General features: G+C 46.5%; 1 protein-coding gene across 1 annotated transcript in view; it reads left to right on the forward strand.

The window, feature by feature from the left end:
• Positions 1-20,314, forward strand: part of LOC140738726 (histone-lysine N-methyltransferase SUV39H2-like) — a 53,586-nt gene that overhangs the window by 20,640 nt on the left and 12,632 nt on the right. Inside the window, exons 2-4 of the mRNA XM_073066434.1 lie at positions 963-1,108; positions 7,993-8,661; positions 19,822-19,968. Of these exons, the coding sequence (XP_072922535.1) occupies positions 963-1,108; positions 7,993-8,661; positions 19,822-19,968 (962 nt within the window). The remainder of the gene's footprint in view (positions 1-962; positions 1,109-7,992; positions 8,662-19,821; positions 19,969-20,314) is intronic.

Here is a 20,314-nt window from a genome sequence, read left to right on the forward strand (position 1 = left end):
AAGCGGAATCAGATGATTTTTTGTAATGCAAAGAGCTGGCACAGGGTGGGGTGGGAGAGGTCTGGGACCAAGCAGATATGGGTGTATTGAATCGTGGGACTGCTTTGAGGGGTCAAGTGGCCTTCAGGTTCTCAGTTTAATGTCTTAGTCAAAAGATAACACCTCCCTTGACTGCACACCATTCTCTTTCTTTCTCTTCCCCCTCTCCCCTTCCCACTGCTTCTCTCTCCCTCTGTCTTTGTCTCCCTCTCCCCTCTCTCACACTCTCTGTCTCACCCTTTGTGTGAGTGTGTCTGTATGTCTGTCTCTGCCTGTCTGGCTCTCTGTTTCTGTCTGTCTCTCTCACACACACACACGCACTACCCTAACTAACTCGAGAGAGGCCACAGAACAGGTACACCAGCACGTTGTCTGGACAAACTTTGGTTTTTTTTTGTCTTGGTGAAACTGAATGAGGACTTGATCAAGAATTTAGAAGATTCTGAGAGGCATTCATAGACAGCCAATATCTTTTCCCCAGGGCAAACTTAAAGAGGATGTGTGATGTAGATTTTACACAGTGGCGGGTGTGCCCTGCCTGGGGTGGTGGTGCAGGCAGATATCAGAGAGATGTTGGACGGTCTTAGATGCATGAGTGTGCAGGGAATGAGGGACGTGAACATTGTGTAGGCAGAAGGGATGAGTTTATTTGGGACCCACTTGCTGTCAGTAAGGAGTTTGTATGTTCTTCTCGTGACTGCATGAGTTTCCTCCCACAGTCCAAAGATGTAACAGTCGGTAGGCTAATTGGTTATTGTAAATTGTCCTGTGATTGGATAGTGTTAAATCGGGGGGTTGCTGGACTTGGAAGGGCTGGAAGGGCCTATTCTGCGCTGGACCTCTAAATAAAATAAACGTTATGGGCAGGAGGGCTACTTCCTGAGTTGTACTCTAACCCCTCTCCTGTTTGCTTTGTGTCTCAGTGTGGTGTGTCCCGTGTCTAGCATCATTTGAAGTTCTCCAGGAGATCTGCCGAACGGAGAAGCTCACCTGCTCCGCCCTGGGAATCACCAAAAAGGACCTGAAGGAATACGAGGTGGAATATCTGTGTGGATACAAGAAAGAGAAGGTAGGCACTTCCTGTACACTGACGTCAGTCGCTGTATCGGCTGGGATGAAGGAAGATCTCTCTTCATTGGTTGTGGTTGGGGTACGAGGGCTAACAGTGCAGGATGGCATGGGACCATAACGCCATGAGATACAGGAGCTGAATTAGGCCACTTGAATCTTCTCTGCCATTTCATCATGGCTGATCCATTTCCCTCTCATCCCCAATCTCCTGTCTTCTCCCCGTATCCCTTCATGTCCTGACTAATCAAGGATCTATCAATGTCTTCCTTAAATATATCCAATGACTTGTCCTCCACAGGTGCCTGTGGCAACGAATTCCACAGACTCAGCGTTCTCTGACTAAAGAAGTTCCTCCTTATCTCAATTCTAAATGGACATCCCTCTATTCTGAGGCTGTGTCCTCTGGTCTTAGACTCCCCCACCGTAGGAAACATCCTCTCCACATTCACTCTATTGAGGCCTTTCAACATTCAATAGGTTTCAATGAGGTCACCCCAGTTCTTCTGAATTCCAGTGCATACAGACCCAGAGCCATCAGACACTCTTCATATGACAAGTCTTTTAATCCTGGAATTATTTTCATGAGCCTCCTTTGAACCCTCCCCAATGTCAGCACATCCTTTCTTAGATAAGGGCCACAGAACTGCTCACAGTAGTCCAGGTGAGGCCTCACTAGAGCCGTATAAAGCCTCAACATTACGTCCTTGCTTTTATAATGGACAGAGGACCAGTCGGTTGTGTTCATTGGCATGGTAGGTCGGAAATGGAATCATAACCTCTTTTCTGCTAAACTTTGGCTACTGGCACCTGTATTCTACTCTTGTTTTCAATGACGTCTCCCCAGGCCACTGACCCTTACATCCCTGATTTTGTCTGTGATAAAAATCTTATCTCTGTATACTGTGAATATTCTCTGCATCGGAACCAGGTGTATAATCACTCAGTGGTCGCTTTCTTAGTTACCTCCTGTATCTCATTGGACGTTGGCCGCTCACTGGGTGTTTTTTTGTTTTCCGCACCATTCTCTGTAAACTCTAGAGACTGTTGTGTATGAGAATCCCAGGAGACCAGCAGTTTGAGATATTCAAACCACCCAGTCTGGCACCAACAATCTTTCCACGGTCAAAGTCACTGAGTTCACATTTCTTCCCTGTTTTGATGTTTGGTCTGAACAACAACTGAACCTCTTGACCATGTCGGCATGCTTTTATGCATCGATTTGCTGACACACGATTGGCTGCTCAGATAAGAGGGGTGATTGATAACTTCGTGGCCTAAGGTAGAAAGAGATGAGTTATACAGCTCTCGTTACATGCACATGCAGTTCAACACTTTGAGTGATTATGCAGAAAGTTTGAAGTTAATAACTCATCAGGGGTGATGGATAACTTTGTGGCCTAAGGTAGAAGGAGATGAGTTATTAACTTCAAACTTTCTGTATAATTACTCAAAGAGTTGAACTGCATGTGCATGTAACGAGAGCTGTATAACTCATCTCCTTCTACCTTAGGCCACAGACTTATCAATCACCCATCTGTGAACACTTTCTGGAGGTCCAAGATCCATATGCTCCACGACCGCTGGACTAGGTGTGTAAATGTAGGAGGGGACTATGTTGAAAAATAAATGTGCTAGGTTTTCTAAAATTGACTCCTTCTACCTTAGGCCACGAACTGATCAATCACCCCTCGTATTTGCATGAACGGGCAGGCGTACCTGGCCACAGAGTGTAGATGACATATGAAGTCTGTTGCACTGTCGCAGCAGTGTCGGGCAGAAGTATAACGTGACTGTGAATTACAAAATAAACAGTCAGGTGTTTGTGGATTCTTGGTCCATTCAGAAATCTAATGGTGGGGGGGGGCGGGGAGAAGTTGTTTCTGAATCATTGAGTCTGGGTCAATGCCCTGATGGTTGCAGTAGAAGGTGGCATGTCCTGGATGGGGATGGTGCTTAATGATAGGTGCCATCTTCTTCAACATAGAGTACAGCACAGTTCAGGCCTTTTGGCCCACAGTGTTGTGCCAACGTTTTAACCTTCCGCAAGTGGCACTGCCTTCTGAAGATGTTCCTGACGGTGGGGAAGGTTGTGCCCATGATGGAGCTGGTTAAGCCTACAACCCTCTGCGACCTCTTGCGATCCTGTGCGGTGATGCAGCCAGTCAGAACGCTCCCCACCGAACGTCTTTAGAAATTTGGCGACGTGCTGAATCTCCTCGGGCTCCTGATGAAAGTAGAGCAGCCGCCGTGCCTTCTGCACGATTGTGTCAGCGTGTTGGGACCAGGTTACATCCTCTGAGATGCTGACACACTGAAATGTAAATATATAAATTCTAGAGAGGTGAAAAGTTAAGTGTAGGAGTCAGGCTTGTCGTGTCCATTTAGGCAGCTTACGTTTCGGCCCCACCGGACACTCAGCTCTCGCCTGTGGCTCCAAGGAGTTGTTTGCATGCGACAGCGACCACACCCCGGTACACCCGCTTTGAAAGCCGGGCTGAACCAGGCAAGGGCAGCTGCTGGGCCTCACACCCCACGTGCCTGTCCTGGCATGCGAAGTCAGCTCCAGCAGACTGGGCGGATGAGATCTACAGTGAGATCCAACGGCCAGGAAAGTGGGACTGCAGCGAAGGGCATGACAAGGCCCAGAAGACATCGTGGTCATCCGCTGCAACCAAAGAAGAACCAGTTTGTGATGCTCACTCGTACCACTGGACCTGGACTTCTGTGGTCAAGAGAGGGGAACTGCCCCAGTGCGCTGGCTAACTCCCTCCCACGTGGCTCTCCTGTCATTGTCGGAGACAATGGACAACTGCCACCTGTAGGTGTTGAGCTACCACCACCCCCCCCCCCCCCCGTACTTATCAAGTAATAACCTACCACTGCCTTAAATATGTTCATAAGCGCTCTCTCAGATACTCCTGAGGGAAGTGATTTTGCCTCATTTCTGACGTAAATAGGTGACAGCCACCTCAATTTGTAAACGGTTTCCCTGAGTTCCATATTCTCCCTCAAAAGCAACGTTCCCACATCTTTTGCCACTGGCGCACAGAGGAATTTAAACTGCACACAGACGGTAGTCACCCTCTACCTTGTTTGCACGTTAAGAAATTTCGCAATCGTACCCAATCACATTTTCCTTTCCGGTTTCTGATGCGGACGATGTTGACAACATGGAGTTTGCCATGATTTGTCTGCAGATTTTAGAACTGGCTTATTTATACTGTTTTTATTGAAGAAATTATTCAATGCACATATATTGTTGTCACTGGGCAAAAAATTGCCCAGCATGAGATTTTTGCGCAGACTGGTCATTACAAATTAGACGGAACATTGCTGAAGAGAAACATCCTTTGCACGTTCACCTACAGCACAAGTCTCTGTCCCCTCAGAAGCAAAAACACTGACATACGTTGTGAAATTTGTTTTGCGACAGGAGTACAGTGGAATACATAAAAATTACTGTGATTTACAGGACGAAATATTTTAAAGATAGAGCAGAAAGAGAGTAAGTACTGAGGTAGTGTTCGTGGGTTCATGGACCATTCAGAAATCTGATGGTGGAGGGGAAGAAGTGTTCCTGAAATGTTGAGTGTGTGCCTTCAGACTCCTGTACCTCCTTCTCGATGTTAGCATTGGGAAGAGGGTATGTCCTGTGTGATGGGGGTCTTTAATGATGCATTCCACCTTTTTGAGGCGCTGCCTTTTGAAGGGGTCCTTGATGGTGGGGAGGCTAGTGCCCATGGTGGAGCTGGCTGAGGTGACAACCCCCGCGGCTTTTCCCGGTCCTGCGTGTTAGGTGTGCGGCGCAGGGACGCCGGGTGGCCGTAAGTAACTCGAGAGGCGGAGAGGTGAGGAGTAAGTGTGCTGCTGTTTGAATTGTAAGTCATCTCCCCAGAATGCCCTTTCACATTACGTTCAGTACGTGACACACAGGGCAGCGTGACGGCAACCCGTAAGGGTGAACGGATAACACAGTGCTTCGGTACCAGACACAGATGCAGTCAGTTAGAGTGCTCTCCACAGTACAGTTTGCTAGTCTTTGGAGGCATACCAATCCAGTGTACAGTTCGTCCAACTTTCCTTCTTAATCATGAGCTCTTAAAAGCTGCTCGTCCTGTCCTTAAACTGACTAACCGGGACAACTGCGGAGTAACATGAGCTTCTGCTCTCAATAGTAAGGGGACTCTATCGGTCACTTGAGATCGGTTCATAATGGGGCGCCCTGGTAGTGTGGTGGTAGGACGACGCTATTACCGTTCAGGACATCTGAGTTTGGAGTTCACTTCTGGTGCTGTCTGTAAAAGTTTGTATATATGACCTTCCTGTATGCGTGTGAGTTTTCCTGCGCGTGCTCCAGTTTCCTCCCACAGTCTGGTTAGTAGGTTAACTGGTCATTGTAAGTAGCCCCGTGGTTAGCCTCGGGTTAAATCGGTGGGTTGCTGGGCGGAGTGGCTGGGTGAGCCAGAAGGGCCTGTTCCACACTGAGTCTCTAAATAAAATTAAAATAAATTAATTCAGTTTTTAAAAATCTTTTTATTAATTTTTAATGAGTTTCTACAATACGACAAATCAAAAAAAACAGTAAAAAAAGAGGTTTAAATGGTGCAAAACATATCAAATGTACGGTTCATAACAATTAAGAAAAGGCACCCATAGTAGAATCGTATAAAGTTAGTTACCACCCCACCCTCCCACTACCCAACTCCAGGCCAACTTTACGATATATAAAAAAGTTAATCAGAACTTTTGTCATCACAGAGCTGTATTATAAAAAGGTATGTTGCTTTTTACCTAAAAAAAGCAACATAAACTATAATATGTTTACACATTAAAAAAAAACATAAATCTTAATTGTAAGAAGCTGGAAGCAAGGGATTTAAATGCAAAAGAAAAAAAGGGAGGGATGCACCCTTAATCTAAACGGGAATTGTGAAAATATTCAAGAAAAGGTCCCCACACCTTTTGGAACTTTATGTCCGAATTGAGAAGTGAATAAGAGAAGTGAATCTTTTCCAGATCTGAGCAAGACGTAATGTCTCTGAGCCATTGGGCATGAGTGGGAGGGGCAGCATCTCTCCACCTAAGAAAAACTGCACGTCTGGCCAAAAGAGAGGCGAAAGACAATGTACGACGCTTAGTCGGAGTTAAATGCATGTCAGCTTCTCCTGAAGTACCGAAAAGAGCAATCAGAGGGTTAGGTTCCAAGTAGCAATTAAGTATATGAGATAAAGTTTAAAATAAATATCTGTCCAGAATTTCTCCAAACTAGGACGAGCCCAATACATATGAATAAGAGAAGCCTCACCCCCTTTACACTTATTGCAACAATCTTTGTTTGCTTTAAAAATCTGCAGCTTGGTAAAATTGATTTATTGTTGTCACATGTACTGAGGTAGAGTGGCAAACTGTTTTGCACACTGTTCGTGCAGATCAGATCATCACACAGTGCCTTGAGGTGGAACAAGGGAAAACTAACAATGCAGAATAAAGTGGAACAGCTACAGAGAAAGTGCCGTGCAGGTAAACAGTAAGGTGCAAGATGATAACGAGGTAGATTGTGAGGCCATCTTATTGTACGAGGTCCATTCAAGAGTCACATTTACAGTGAAGCTTTTTTATTTATCTATTGAGATACAATGGGAAGTACGTCCTTCCAGCCCAACGAGCTGTGCCACCCTGACTTAACCCCAGCCTAATCACAGGGCAGTTTACAATGACCAATTAACCTGTCGACCAGGACGCCTTTGGGCTGTGGGAGGAAACCGGAGCATCTGGAGGAAATCGTACAAACTCCTTACAGGCGGTGGTGGGAATTGAACCCAGGTTGTTGGTGCTGTTCACTGTGGTGCTAACCACCATGCGGTAGGTGAGGGAAGGGGAAGGAATACAGGTTAGAAGGTGATAGGTGAAGTCAGGTGAGAGGGTCGGTGGCATTTTGTGTGCGTTACCATAGATAAAGATTAGGTTGAGTTGTCCTTGAGCCTGAGTGTGTGTGTTTTCAGGCTTTTGTATTGTCTGCCCGATGGGAGGGGGAGAAGAGAGAACGTCTGGGGTGGGAGGGATCGTTGATGATGCTGGCTGCTTTACTGAGGCAGCGAGAGGTGTAGACAGAGTCCGTGGCTGGGGGGGTGGGGGCTGATTTCTTTGGTGTAGCAATTTCTAATGAATTGTCCAGAAATGATTACAATACTAGGTACCAACAACTATGTACCAAGCTAAAACACCAGAGATCCTGCAGGTGCTGGAGCTCCAGAGTAACACACACAGAATGTTGGAGGAACTCAGCAGGGCAGGGAGCGTCTGTGGAATAGAGTTGATGCTTTGGGCCGAGACTGCAAAAGAAGGGGGAAGAAGTTGGAATACTTAGCCAAGGCTTCAAAGGGTATGGGGAGAAGGCAGGGGAGTGGGGATGACTGGAAGAGTTGGATCAGCCCACGATTGAATGTCGGAGCAGACCTGATGGGCCAAATGGCCTAATTCTGCTCCTTTATCTTATGGTTTTATAAGAAGGGTGGGGAGAAGGGAAGGATTACAAGCTAGAACGTAATAGGTGAAGTCAGGGTAGGGGGGGAAAGTAGTTACCAAAGGTAAAAGTTAGTTTTATTTCTCACACGTACATCAAAACATACAGCGAAATGCGTCATTTGCGTCAGCAGCCAACACAGTCCGAGGATTGTGCTGGGGGCAGCCCGCGAGTGTTGCCATGCGGTCACGGGGAGAACGTGCGTTCATACACCTTACAGCCAGTGGCGGGATTTGAACCTGACACTGTAAAGTGTCACGCCTTCCGCCAGGCTATCGTTTTCATGCGTATATTTTAATAACAAAACTGTGCTTTGCTAAGAGGTATCTAATATATATCTTTTTTTACCCCTCCTTTAGGGTAAGGAGTACTACTTTGTGAAATGGAAGGGTTGGCCCGAATGCACGAACACCTGGGAGCCCCGGAGGCACCTCCGTTGCATCGGTCTGGTGAAGCAGTTCCAGGAGGACCAGAAGAAGTTCTTGGAGAAAGTGAAAATGGCAAAGAAACTGAAGTTAAATAACTGCAAAGATTTCAAACTGGCTTTCTCGGAATACATCACCAAGAAGTCAAAGCAAAGGTTGGCGCTGAAGCGTTGGGAGGAGGAGCTCAACAGGAAGAAGAACCATCGAGGGAGGATCCTGGTGGAAAATGAGGTAGATTTTGAGCCTCCTCCTCTGGACTTCCATTATATCAACCAGTACAAGCCCTCGCTCGGAATAAACCTCAACAAAGACCCTCTGGTCGGCTGCGAGTGCTTCAACTGCCTGGAAGGGAAGTGCTGCCCAGAGGAGGCCGGGGCCCAGTTTGCTTACAATGCAGAATCCCGGCTGAAGATCGCCCCGGGCAAGCCCATCTTTGAATGTAACTCTTGCTGCGCGTGCAGCTCTCAGTGTCCCAACAGGGTGGTGCAAAAAGGCACACTCTATGACCTCTGCATCTTCCGAACTTCAGACGGACGAGGGTGGGGCATTAAAACCCTCCAAAAGATCAAGAAGAATAGTTTTGTTATGGAGTACGTTGGAGAGGTAGGATGCATTCTTAAAGCTTTATTTGTCTCGCGTACACCGAAACGCATCCGGAGGAAACCCACGTGGTCGGGGGAAGAACGTACAAGCTCCTCGCTGACGGTGGCAGGAATCGAATCCCGATCTTCTGGTGACGTGTTACGCTGCCATACCTTGCTTATTGTGTGGCGGAAGTTACATAGAACATTAAACAGTGCAGGCCCTTCAGTCCATACTTTTAACCTACTCTTAACATCAATCAAATCCTTCCCCTTCACATAGCCCTCCATTTTTCTGTTATCCATGTGCCTATCTAAGACTCTCTTATGTCCCTAATATATCTGTCTATACCGCCACCTCGGCAGGACTTTCTACACACCCACTACTTTCTGTATAAAAAAAACCCTACCTCTGACATCCCCATTTATACTTCCCTCCAGTCACCTAAATTTAATCCCTCTCCCTTCCCCCCCCCCCCTCCCCCCATTAGCCTTTCTACACGCTGGGAAAAAGTCTGTCGGTCCACTCAATGTGCCTCTAATCTTGATTACCTCGTTACCTTGAATACTATGCTGTATTAACTGTAAATCATGGGCAGTTTGCCAGAGAAGCTGGTTTGTTATTTTATAAACCCTCTTAGTTCTTGCTGTGCACACATTCCTCCCACATTATCACATCTAGATTATGGGCTGTAAAGGGCCTGAGGTTAATTGATGTCTATCTCTGTCTTGATTGGCTTTTGCTGTTGAATCAGTCAGTGTTCTGCCCAGGGATTGATTGGCAGCTATTTATTGATTCATTGATTGAGATATGGCGGGGAGTAGGCCTTCCCAGAACTTCAAGCTGTCCAACAACCTCCAATTTAACCCTAACCTAACCACGGGACAATTTACGATGACTAATTGACCTACTAACCAGTAGATCTTTGCACTGTGGGAGAAAACCCACAGGGGAAGAACGTACAACTCTTTACAGATGGAAAAGATTCCTGTAGGTTTCTCCATTTCACTTGGCTCAGTAACTTGGAGCTGCTTTGTTGTTGTGGCTCTGTGGCACAGTGGGTAGAACAGCTGTCTCACAGCTCCCGAGACCCACGTTCGATCCTACGGCCACTACAGAGGCTTGGCTATCACAAGGGCTGGATGTTCCAGGGTTTGGATATTTCAAGAGGGACAGGGCGAGGAGGGGGTAAAAGAGTTGGGACATGGCATTGCTAATCAGGGATGGTATCACCGTTGGAGAAAGGAAGGATATCGAGGAGGATTTTGTCCACTGAGTCAGTGTTGGTGGAAGTCAGAAAAAAGAAGGGAACAATCACTCTCTTGGGATTATTCAATAGGCCAATAGCAACAGAGACACTGAGAAATAGATCTGGAGGCAGATTTTGTAAAGGTGCAAAAATAACAAGGTTGTTGTCTTGGGGGCTTCAATTTCCCTCATGCTGATTGGCATCTCCTCTGCAAAATGGCAGAGAGTTTGTTAGGAGTGTCCAGAAAGGATTCCTTACTCTACATGTGGACAGACCAACTTGAGGAGAAGCCATATTGGATCTGGTGCTTGGCAGTAAGTTAGCTCAAGGGTCAGATCTCTCAATGGGTAAGTATTTCAGACTCCCTGACCTTTACTATAGCCTTGGGGAGGGATTGAGTATGGGAAAGTGTTTAATTAGGAGAGGGTGAGGTATGATGCTACTAGGCAGGAACTTGGGACGTAATTTGGAAACAGATGTACTCTGGGAAATGCACAACAGAAGTGTTGAGATTGCTTAGGGAGACACTTGCATGGGATTCTGGATGGGTTCCTGCATCGAGGCAGAGAAAGGATGGTAGGGTGAAGGAACTACGGTTGACAAGAGATGTGGAACATCTAGTCAAGGGGAAGAAGGAAGTATACTTAATGTTTAGGAAACAAGGATCAGACAAGGTATCCTGGAAGGATTTAGGAGAGCTAGAAGGCCTTGGCAAGCAGGATTAAGGAAAACCGCCGAGGCATTCTACATGTTCGTGAAGAATAGGTGGATGACTAGAGCAAGGGTAAACTGATCAGGGATAGAAGGGGAAACGTGCCTGGAGTCAGAGGAGTTGGAGTTCAGTGAATACTTTGCTTCGGTATTCATCAATGAGAGGGACTTTGACATCTGCGAGAACAGAGTAAAACAGGCTGATACGCCAGAACATGACGACGTCAGTATGCTGGAACTTCTGGAAAACATCGGGATAGATAAGTCCCTGGGGCCGGATATGTCCCAGGTTACTACAGGACGTGAGGAAAGAGATTGCTGAAGCTTTGCGTCCTCACTGGCCACAGGGGTAGAACCAGAAGATTGCAGGGTGGCAAATGTCATTCCTTTGTTCAAGAAGGGGAATAGGAATAACCCTGGGAATTATAGACCAGTGAGTCTTACGTCAGTGGTGGGAAAACTGTTGGAGAGGATTCTTAGAGACAGAACGTCTGAGAATGTAGAGAAGCGTAGACTAATTAGGGATAGTCAGCATGGTGTTGTGAGGGATTAGGTCATGCCTCACGAGCCTGATTGAAGATAAAAGACTCCTTAGATAGGCACGTGGATGAAAGAAAAATGGAGGGTTATGTGGGAGGAAGGGTTAGATACTGTAGACTGTGCAACAGGTTAAAAGATCAGCACAGTATTGTGGGGTGAAGGCCCTGTACTGTGAGGTATTGTTCTATGTTCTGTCCAGAAAACTCTAGATCTCCATCTTGAATATCCTTAGTTACTGAGCTTCTTGGGTGAAGAATTCCAAAGATGACCATGCACTAGGAGAAGAAGTGACTGCTTCATTTTGTCCAGGATGGCCAACCCTTATTGTTGACATTGTGACTCGTATTCCTAACACCTTAGCCCAGGCAGGTGTCCTCCCTCCCATTCTTCGAAACCCTGAAATTCATAGACCATAAGACATAGGAACAGAATTGGGCCATTCGGCCGAACCATTCTGCTTGGCCATTCCATCATGGCTGATTTATTACCCCTCTTAACCTTATCTGCTGCCTTCTCCCCGTAACCTTTGACACCCTGACTAATCAAGAACCTATCAACTTTCGCCTTAAATATACCCAATGACTTGGCCTCTGTGTTAATGAATTCCACAGATTCAGCACCCTCTGGCTAAAGAAATTCCTCCTCATCTCTGTTCTAAAGGGACATCCCTCTATTCTGAGGCTATCTCCTCTGGTTTTAGACTCCACCATTATTGGGAACATACTCTCCATACCCACTCTATCAATATTTGACAGATTTCAATGAAGATTCCCCCCTCATTCTTCTGAACGCCAGAGAGTATGGGCCCAGAGCCATCAACTGCTCCTCATATGTTAACCCTTTCATTCCTGAGATCATTCTTGTGAACCTCCTCTGGACCCTCTCCAAGCCAGCACATCCCTTCTGTGAGCTGGGGCCCAAAACCGCTCACAATTCTCCCAAGTGCAATCTGACCAATGCCTTAGGAAGGCTCAGCATTCTTGAACCCAGTCTTCTAAATCTCTCTTCAAAGAGAAAAGGCCCCAGCCCAGGGATTAAGCAGACGCTCTGCCACAGGCAGGTTCAGGCCTGTACACAACAATCCACGTGGATCCATTGGTCATTGGAATGAGATGTATTGAGATGACAAGGTTCTTTTGGGCCTTGAAACCATGCAACTAGCAACACACTTCAATGCATCTCTTGTCTTCCCGATGTGCATCATCTGTTATTTACATCAGGGAGTTAGCCTTGATGTCTTCCAGTTGCTTCATAAGAATATTAACACTCTCCTTATCTTTTTAATTGCCTATTCTATGTTAGAGTGAAGTAAAGGAGTAACACACACAGATGTTGGAGGAACTCAGCAGGTCAGGCAGCATTGGATTGGTGAAAGGCCGTGTCAGAGTGGATGTGGAGAGGACACAGCCTCAGAATAGAGGGATGTCCTTTTAGAACGGAGATGAGGAGGAATTTCTTTAGCCAGAGAGTGGTGAATCTGTGGAATTCTTTGCCACAGGCGGCTGTGGAGGCCAAGTCTTTGCTTATTTAAGGCAGAGGTTGATAGATTCTTGATTGGTCAGGGCATGAAGGGAGTTGGGGAGAAGGCAGAAGGTTGGAGCTGAGAGGAAAATCAGATCAGCAATAATGAAATGGTGGAACAGACTCGATGGGCCAAATGGCTTAATTCAGCTCCTATATCTTATGGATTATCTTACCAGGGTGGCATGCGGCTGGTTGAATGACAGCTCGCTGTAAGGTAGTGACTGAAAGTACAATGATCGAGTGCCGTTGATCTGAGAGTGAGTGACAGTAATGGGACGACAAAAATGCTCCTCCTGAATATTGTGCTTGAATGCCACAATCGTAGCAGATTGCAGCGCGGGGCGTCAGAGTGTGGAGTTCCGTCCCTGGGTCCTCTCCGGTCCTCTCAGCTGCTCCAGTTTCCTCCCACAGTCCGAAGATGTACCAGCTAGGTGAATTGGTCATCGTAAATTGTCCCTTGAGTAGGTTAGGGTTAAATTGGGGTGTTGTGGGGGAGGGGTTGCTGGGTGGTACGGCTCGAAAGCCAGAAGGGCATATCGAAGGCTGTATCTTTAAATAAACAAATCATTACAGAGCCATCTCATCGTGCGAGGGCAGGTAAACGAGGAAGACCTTCTACACTCAGCGACCAGCTTACTAGTTACCTCCTGTGCCACTGAGCACGTCTTTGTAGTCTTCACGTTCAGAGATGCTCTTCCGCACACCTCTGTCATAACGGAGTTACTGTCACAGCTGAACTACTTACTCGAGTCTGAAAGTTCAAGCAAACCCCAGCAGAGGCCTTTGGAAGTCAGGTGGGTGTGGGGAGAATCCCTTCACTCCCAAGACCGTCAGAATCCATGAGAGGGTAAATCCAAGAGGAATTTATTCACCCACAAGGGAGGGGAGAGAAGTTAAAATGTGGACCACATTGCAGACGGTGCATATCGATGATGCCAGCGACTCATTTCACTGTATGTTTTGATGTACATGTGACAAATAAAGATGGCCAATAAATTTTTAATCTGTGTAGTTCCCAGTGCCTTCTGTCATGTGCTCGAGAGGAGTTTAGGGAAGATATTTGATGGTGAGACCTGGCACCCCTCACCCTGAAGGGCTGGTAGCGACAGAAACTCATTGGAGGGGGTGAAGAGTACAGCTGGACTGAAAGCTGCAAATGGAATAGGAATTGGTTTATTATTGTCATGTGAACCGAGATACAGTGAAAAGTTTGTCTTGCACACTGTTCATACCGATCAGATCATTACACTGTGCATTGAGGTAGAACAAGATAAAACAATAACAGAATACAGAATAAAGTGTATCAGCTACAGAGAAAGTGCAGTGCAGGCAGGCAATAAGGTGAAAGATCATAATGAGTAGATTGTGAAGTCAAGAGTCCCCCTTATTGTATCAGAACCATTCAAGAGTCTGATCACAGCAGCTGTCTGGTGGGTCGTGCTTTCAGGCTTTGGTATCTTCTGCCCGAGGGGAGGGGGAGAAGAGAGAATGTCCAGGTTGGGTGGGGGCTTTGATGATGCTGGCTGCTTTACTGAGGCAGTGAGAGGTGTAGACAGAGTCCTTGTAAGAGAGGCTGGTCCCTGTGATGTGCTGAGCTGTGTCCACAACTCCCTGCGCTTTCTTGCGTGGAGAGAATTGTCATACCAAGCCGTGATGGATACAGATAGGATGCTTTCTGCGATCATCGTCATCATTATGTGCTGTGTTGTATGACGTGGGCAATCACGGGCACCCATGGTTGTTCTTGGCCACTCATATTTCTACGGTATGTCGATATAAACGGGTGAGTGTAGACAGGGAAATGCCAAAGATCTCTCCTGTGCAAGAAGCATCTTGTGGCCTCGCTACGCTTTTGCAATAGTCTGCCGGAGGAGCTCTGCAGGTGGAACAATATCTGTCAGGGGAGTTGGGGGGTGGGGAGAGGAATTGTCAGCATCACTGTTCACTCCTCTGTACTCTTCATTGGGAATCTGGTTCAGCTTCCTGCAGGCAATCACTCTGTGTAGATACAGTCATAGAATCATACTGCCCAGAGACAGGCCCTTCTGCCCAATCCTTCTGTGCTGACCAAGGTTTGCATTTAAAGTAATCCCATTTGTCCACATTCGGTCCATATCCCTTCAGCGTTCCCAGGCTGGGGTCCACGACCCTTTGGCTAATGGTAGATGTCCACGGCATAAAAAACCCCTACTCTAGACCTTTCCTGTCCAATTGTCCTTGAAGTTTTGTTAATGTATCTGCCTCAGACTCTTCATCTGGCGCTTGTTCCATATTCTGATGGCTGTCTGGGTGACAGGTCCCTTTTAAATTTCTCCCGTCTCACCTTGAACTTGGCCCTCTTGTACTTGACTCCCTTTTCCTGGGGAAAAGGCTGCGTGCATCAACAATACCTGGGCCCTTCACGATTTTATACACCTTTATAACGTCACTTCTCATTCTTCTGGGTGCCACTTTACAGAGACCAGTTAACCCACCGGCCAACCCGTCTGTGGGGGGAAACCAGAGGCCTGGGCTCACCTCCCTGGTCACAAGGAGAACGTACAGATTCCCCACACAGACAACACCAGAGGTGGGGATCAAGCCGCGTCTCTGTAGTGGCACTAACTGGCTCACCACTGATTCCTTTTTGTGGAGGATTTGCAGTCTGGGAGATGTGGAGATTTATGTGTTCTGTGCAGTTCAAAGTAAAATTATTATCAGAGTGCATACATGTCACCACATACAATGGACAACAAACTGTGCAAATTCAAATATAAATAAATAGCAGCAAATAACGAGCATGAAATAACAAGATAAAGAGTCCTTAAAGTGAGATCACCAGAAATAGAATGAGTGTAGTTATCTCCCTTTGTTCAAGAGCCTGATGGTTGAGGGGTAGTGACTGTTCTTGAACCTGGTGGTACAAGTCCTGAGGCTCTTGTACTTTCTTCCTGATGGCAGAGGCAAGAAAAGAGCCTGGCCTAGGTGGTGAGGATCTCTGATGATGGATGCTGCTTTTCTACGGCAATGCTTCATGTAGATGTGCTCAATGGTTGGGAGTTTTTTTTTACCCGTGATGCACTGGGCCGAATCCACTACCTGTTGTAGGATTTTCCACTCAAAGGCGTTCCCAAACCAGGCCGTAATGCAACCAGTCAGCACACTGCAGGGGCAGAGAGACAGCCAGTGCCAGAGTGCACACACGTTCTCAGTAACAAAGTCCTACATTAGACCCTTTGGCCCACCTGGTCCAGCACACCTGAGTTATAGGGAAATGTTGAATAGGTTAGGACTTTATTCCCAGGAGTGTAGGAGAACGAGGGGAGAGTTGATAGAGGTTTAAAAATTATGTGGGGTTTAGAGAGGGTAATTGCAAGCAGGGGTTGAGTGAAACTACGACTAGAGGTCATGGGTTAAGGGTGAAAGGTGAACTGTTTAAGGGGGACCGGAGGCGAGATAACTTCACTCAGAGGACGGTGAGAGTGAGGAATGAGCTGCCAGCAGATGATGTTGATGTGGGTTTGATTTCAACATGAGAAATTGGGATTGGTACAAGGATGGGAGGGATAGAGTCAGACTGCAGGTCATTGCCACGAGATTAATGGTCTGGCATTGACTGGACGGGCCGAGGGATCTGTTTCTGTGCTGTGGTGCTCTATAACCAACTGAGGTGCCCACCCAAGCCATTCACATTTGCTTGTGTTTGACCCATCTCTCTCCAAATCTTTCCTGTCCATAGAATCAGAATCTAGACTTGTCGAAATCTCACCATTGTACCTGCATTAAACATTCCTTCTGACAGCTTATACCTCATGCCCACCACTCTCTGGGTGAAGAACTTGCCCCTCAGGTTCCTTTTCAATCTTTCAGCTCTCCTTTGCCCTGTTTCTGAGTGCATTCACCCTCTGAGCCCCTCGTGATTTTAGACATTTTTGTAAGGTCACTCCTCATCCTGCACTCCAAAGATTGAAGTCCTGTCCTGTCTAATCTCTCCTGAACTCCCCAGGATCCTCCTGTGCACTGACAAATTCCTCTTCTTGTTTCTCTACAAAAGTAGTATTTTAATGTAATTTGATAAAATCTAAAACTGAAGGGTAATGAACAATGTCCTTGTTTGCATTGTCTGTCCCTACCAAGCGAGCTAATTTTAAATGAGCATTTATTTGCATGATAATGTGACAATTCTCTGTGTTTTTTTGCGTTTGGTATTATCGAAGATCCTGTCATGAGGCAGAGCTGGCAAGGTTTCACCTGCTTTCACCTTGACCTCACATTGCTCTGTTTATTACCATCTGTTTCTGACCAGTGTATCTCCCTGGTGTTTATCTCAAGTGAAAGATTAAGACGAGCTTTAATGACACTTGTACATTGGAATATATACAGTACTGTGCAAAGGTCATAGGCACCCTAGCTATATATATGTGCCTGTCAATTGCACAGTACTGTGGTAATTTTCTGTATTGCACTGCACTGACGCTGCAAAAAAAACCAAATTTCATGACACGTGAGTGATGATAAACTTAATTCTGATATGAGCCTCTGTTGTGGACTGAGAGTGGCCCCTTCATGGTTAGGAAAAGGGGAAGGTACGAAGAGACATTGTGTAATGATCAATAGACCAATTGGAATCACATGACTTTCCCTGGCATCTCAGGGCTGGGTGTGTCTGTGCCACCCCACCCCATCCCCAGCACTCCTGTCACCTGTCCCCCACACCTTCCGCGACGCTCCACCCTCACCAGTCTGAACATCCTTCGCTCCCGCCAGATTTACAAACTCGCTCTCCATTCCACGTGACAGATACAGCACTGTGCAAAAGTCTTAAGCTCCATAGATATCTATGTGCCTAAAACCATTGCACAGTACTGTATACAGTGAAGTGTATTCTTTGTGTCAACGCCCAACACAGCCCAAAAGTGCTACCATACTTCCAGCACCAACAGTACGCTAACCCTAGCCCTGTAGTACTGTGGAAAATACTGTTCTTGGGTACATATATAAAGCCATAAGACATGGGGCAGAGTTAAGCCATTCAGCCCATCAAGTCTCACCGCCATTCCATCACGCCTGATCCAGGATCCCACTCAACTCCATACACCTGCATTCTCGCCATATCCTTTGGTGCCCTGACCAATATGGAAACCATTAACTTCTGCCTTAAATATACCCACGGACTTGGCCTCAACCACAGTCTGTGGCAGAGCATTCCACAGATTCACTATTCTCTGGCTAAAAAAAACCCCTCCTTACCTCTGTTCTAAAAGGTTGCTTCTCAATTCTGAGGCTGTTACCTCTAGTTCTGGATACCCCCACCATAGGAAACATCCGCCTTATCTCGTCCTTTCAACATTCAGAGGGTTTCAATGACGACCCTCCGCACCCCAACATTCTTCTAAATTCCAGTGAGTACAGGCCCAAAGCTGCCAAACGCTCCTCATACATTAACCCCTTCATTCCCAGAATCATCCTGTGAGGAATACCACCAGTCACTGTCAGCCAACCAGAAAAGGCCCCCTTTATTCCCACTCGCGGCCTCCTGCCTGTCAGCCATTCCTGAGTTCATGCCAGTATCTTTCCTGTAATGCCACAGGCTTTTATCTTGTTAAACAGCCTCATGTGTGGCACCATATCAAATGCCTTCTGACAATCCAAGTAAATAACATCCACTGTCTCTCCTTTGTCCATCCTGCTTGTTATTCCGTCGAAGAACTCTTAACAGATTTGTCAGGCAAGATTTTTCCTTTACAGAAACCATGCTGACTTTAACCTATTTTATCATTAGTCTCCAAGCACCCCGAAACCTCATCCTTAATAATAGACTCCAACACTTTCCCAACCACTGAGGTGAGGCTAACTGGCCTATAATTTCCTTTCTTTTGCCTTCCTCCCTTCTTAAAGAGTGGAGTGACATTTGCAATCTTCCAGTCCTCCAGGACCTTGCCAGAATCAAGTGATTATTGAAAGATCATGACCAATGCATCCATTGTCTCTTCAGCAACCTCTCTCAGGACTCTGGGATGTAGTCCAGATGCCTTATCAACCTTAAGATCTTTCTGTTTACCTAGCAGTTTTTCCTTTGTAATAGCAATGCCACTCACTCCTGCTCCCAGACATTCTCAGACCTCTGGCACACTGTTCGTGTCTTCCACAGTGAAGGCTGATGCAAAGTACCCATTAAGTTCATCGGCCATTTTTTGTCCCCCATTACTACCTCACCAGCATCATTTTCCAGTGGTCCAATATCAACTTCCACCTCCCCTTTTCTCTTTATATAACTGAAAAACTTCTAGTATCCTGGTTTACATTATTGGCTACTTTACCCTCATATTTCATCCTTTCCCTTCTTAGAGCTTTTTTTAGTTGTCTTTTGTGGGATTGTAAAAGCTTCCCAATCATCCAAATTCCCACTCACTTCTGCTAGCTTGTATGTGCTTGTATAGCTAGGGTGCCCCAGGCTATTGCAGAGTACTGTATTTGTCAACGTGGAGCAGAGAGCAAGTTTGTAAATCTGGCAGAAGCAAAGGATGTAGGGAGTGATGAGGACAGAGTCCCGCAGGAGAGTGTGGGACTGGTGGCAGAGAAGGAGTGCCAAGTGCGGGTGCAGGCACACCCAGCCCTGAGACACCAGGCAAGGTGATTGAATTCCAAACATTTAATTTATTGATCATTACAGAATGTTTCTGGTGCTTCCTCTTCTCTACCTTCTCCCTTTCCCAACCATGATTCCCCTCTCCCTGCCCCCTTCCCACTCTCAGTCCACAATAGAGACCCAGATCAGAATCTGGTTTATCATCACTCACCTTCGACATGAATTTTTTTTGTGGCACCAGTACAGTGCAATACATAAAATTACTACAGTACTGTGCAAAAGCCTTAAGCACCTCCACTATATACATGTAGAAGTGCCTTATACACCTTTGAAGTGTGGGAGGAAACTGGGGCACCTAGAGGAAACCCACACATCACAGGGAGAACGTACAGACTCTTTACAGATAGTGGCGGGCATCGAAACCCAATCTTACAGCTGGCGCGGTGAGGCAGTCACTCTGCTAGCTGTGTCACTGTACTCTTGTTCTCTGATTAGTCGGTGGGGGGAATCGGTATTGTACACGTGCTGCTGGCCGTCCTGCCTGCTCCAATGCATCCCGCTCGACTGGCGCACTCTCTCTTTTTGACAGGTAATCACCAGCGAGGAGGCAGAGAGGCGAGGGCGTTTCTACGATAGTAAAGGCATCACCTACCTGTTCGACCTGGACTATGTGGAGGATGAGTATACTGTGGATGCTGCGAGATTTGGGAATATTTCACACTTTGTGAATCACAGTGTAAGTATTGCACAGACCTTCAGATCTAAGATGCAAATCTTTTGTTTGGTGCAAGGCAGTTTCATGGTACATTGACTTTTATGCTGTAGGTATTTGAGTATGCTACTGGAGATATCAGATTAGTTTTATTAAGTATTAGCTTTATAAAAGTTAGTTTTATTTGCCACATGTACCTTGCAATGTGTCGTTCTGCATCAACGACCAACACAGTCCGAGGATGTGCTGGGGACAGCCCGCGAGAGTTGGACATTTCGCAACGCCTCTGGTGCCATCATAGCATCCCCACCCTAACGCTAACCCGTACATCTTTGGAACGTGGGAGGAAACTGGAGCTCCTGGAGGAGAC

The sequence above is a fragment of the Hemitrygon akajei genome, chromosome 14, assembly GCF_048418815.1.
Source record: "Hemitrygon akajei chromosome 14, sHemAka1.3, whole genome shotgun sequence".
NCBI lineage: Eukaryota > Metazoa > Chordata > Chondrichthyes > Myliobatiformes > Dasyatidae > Hemitrygon > Hemitrygon akajei.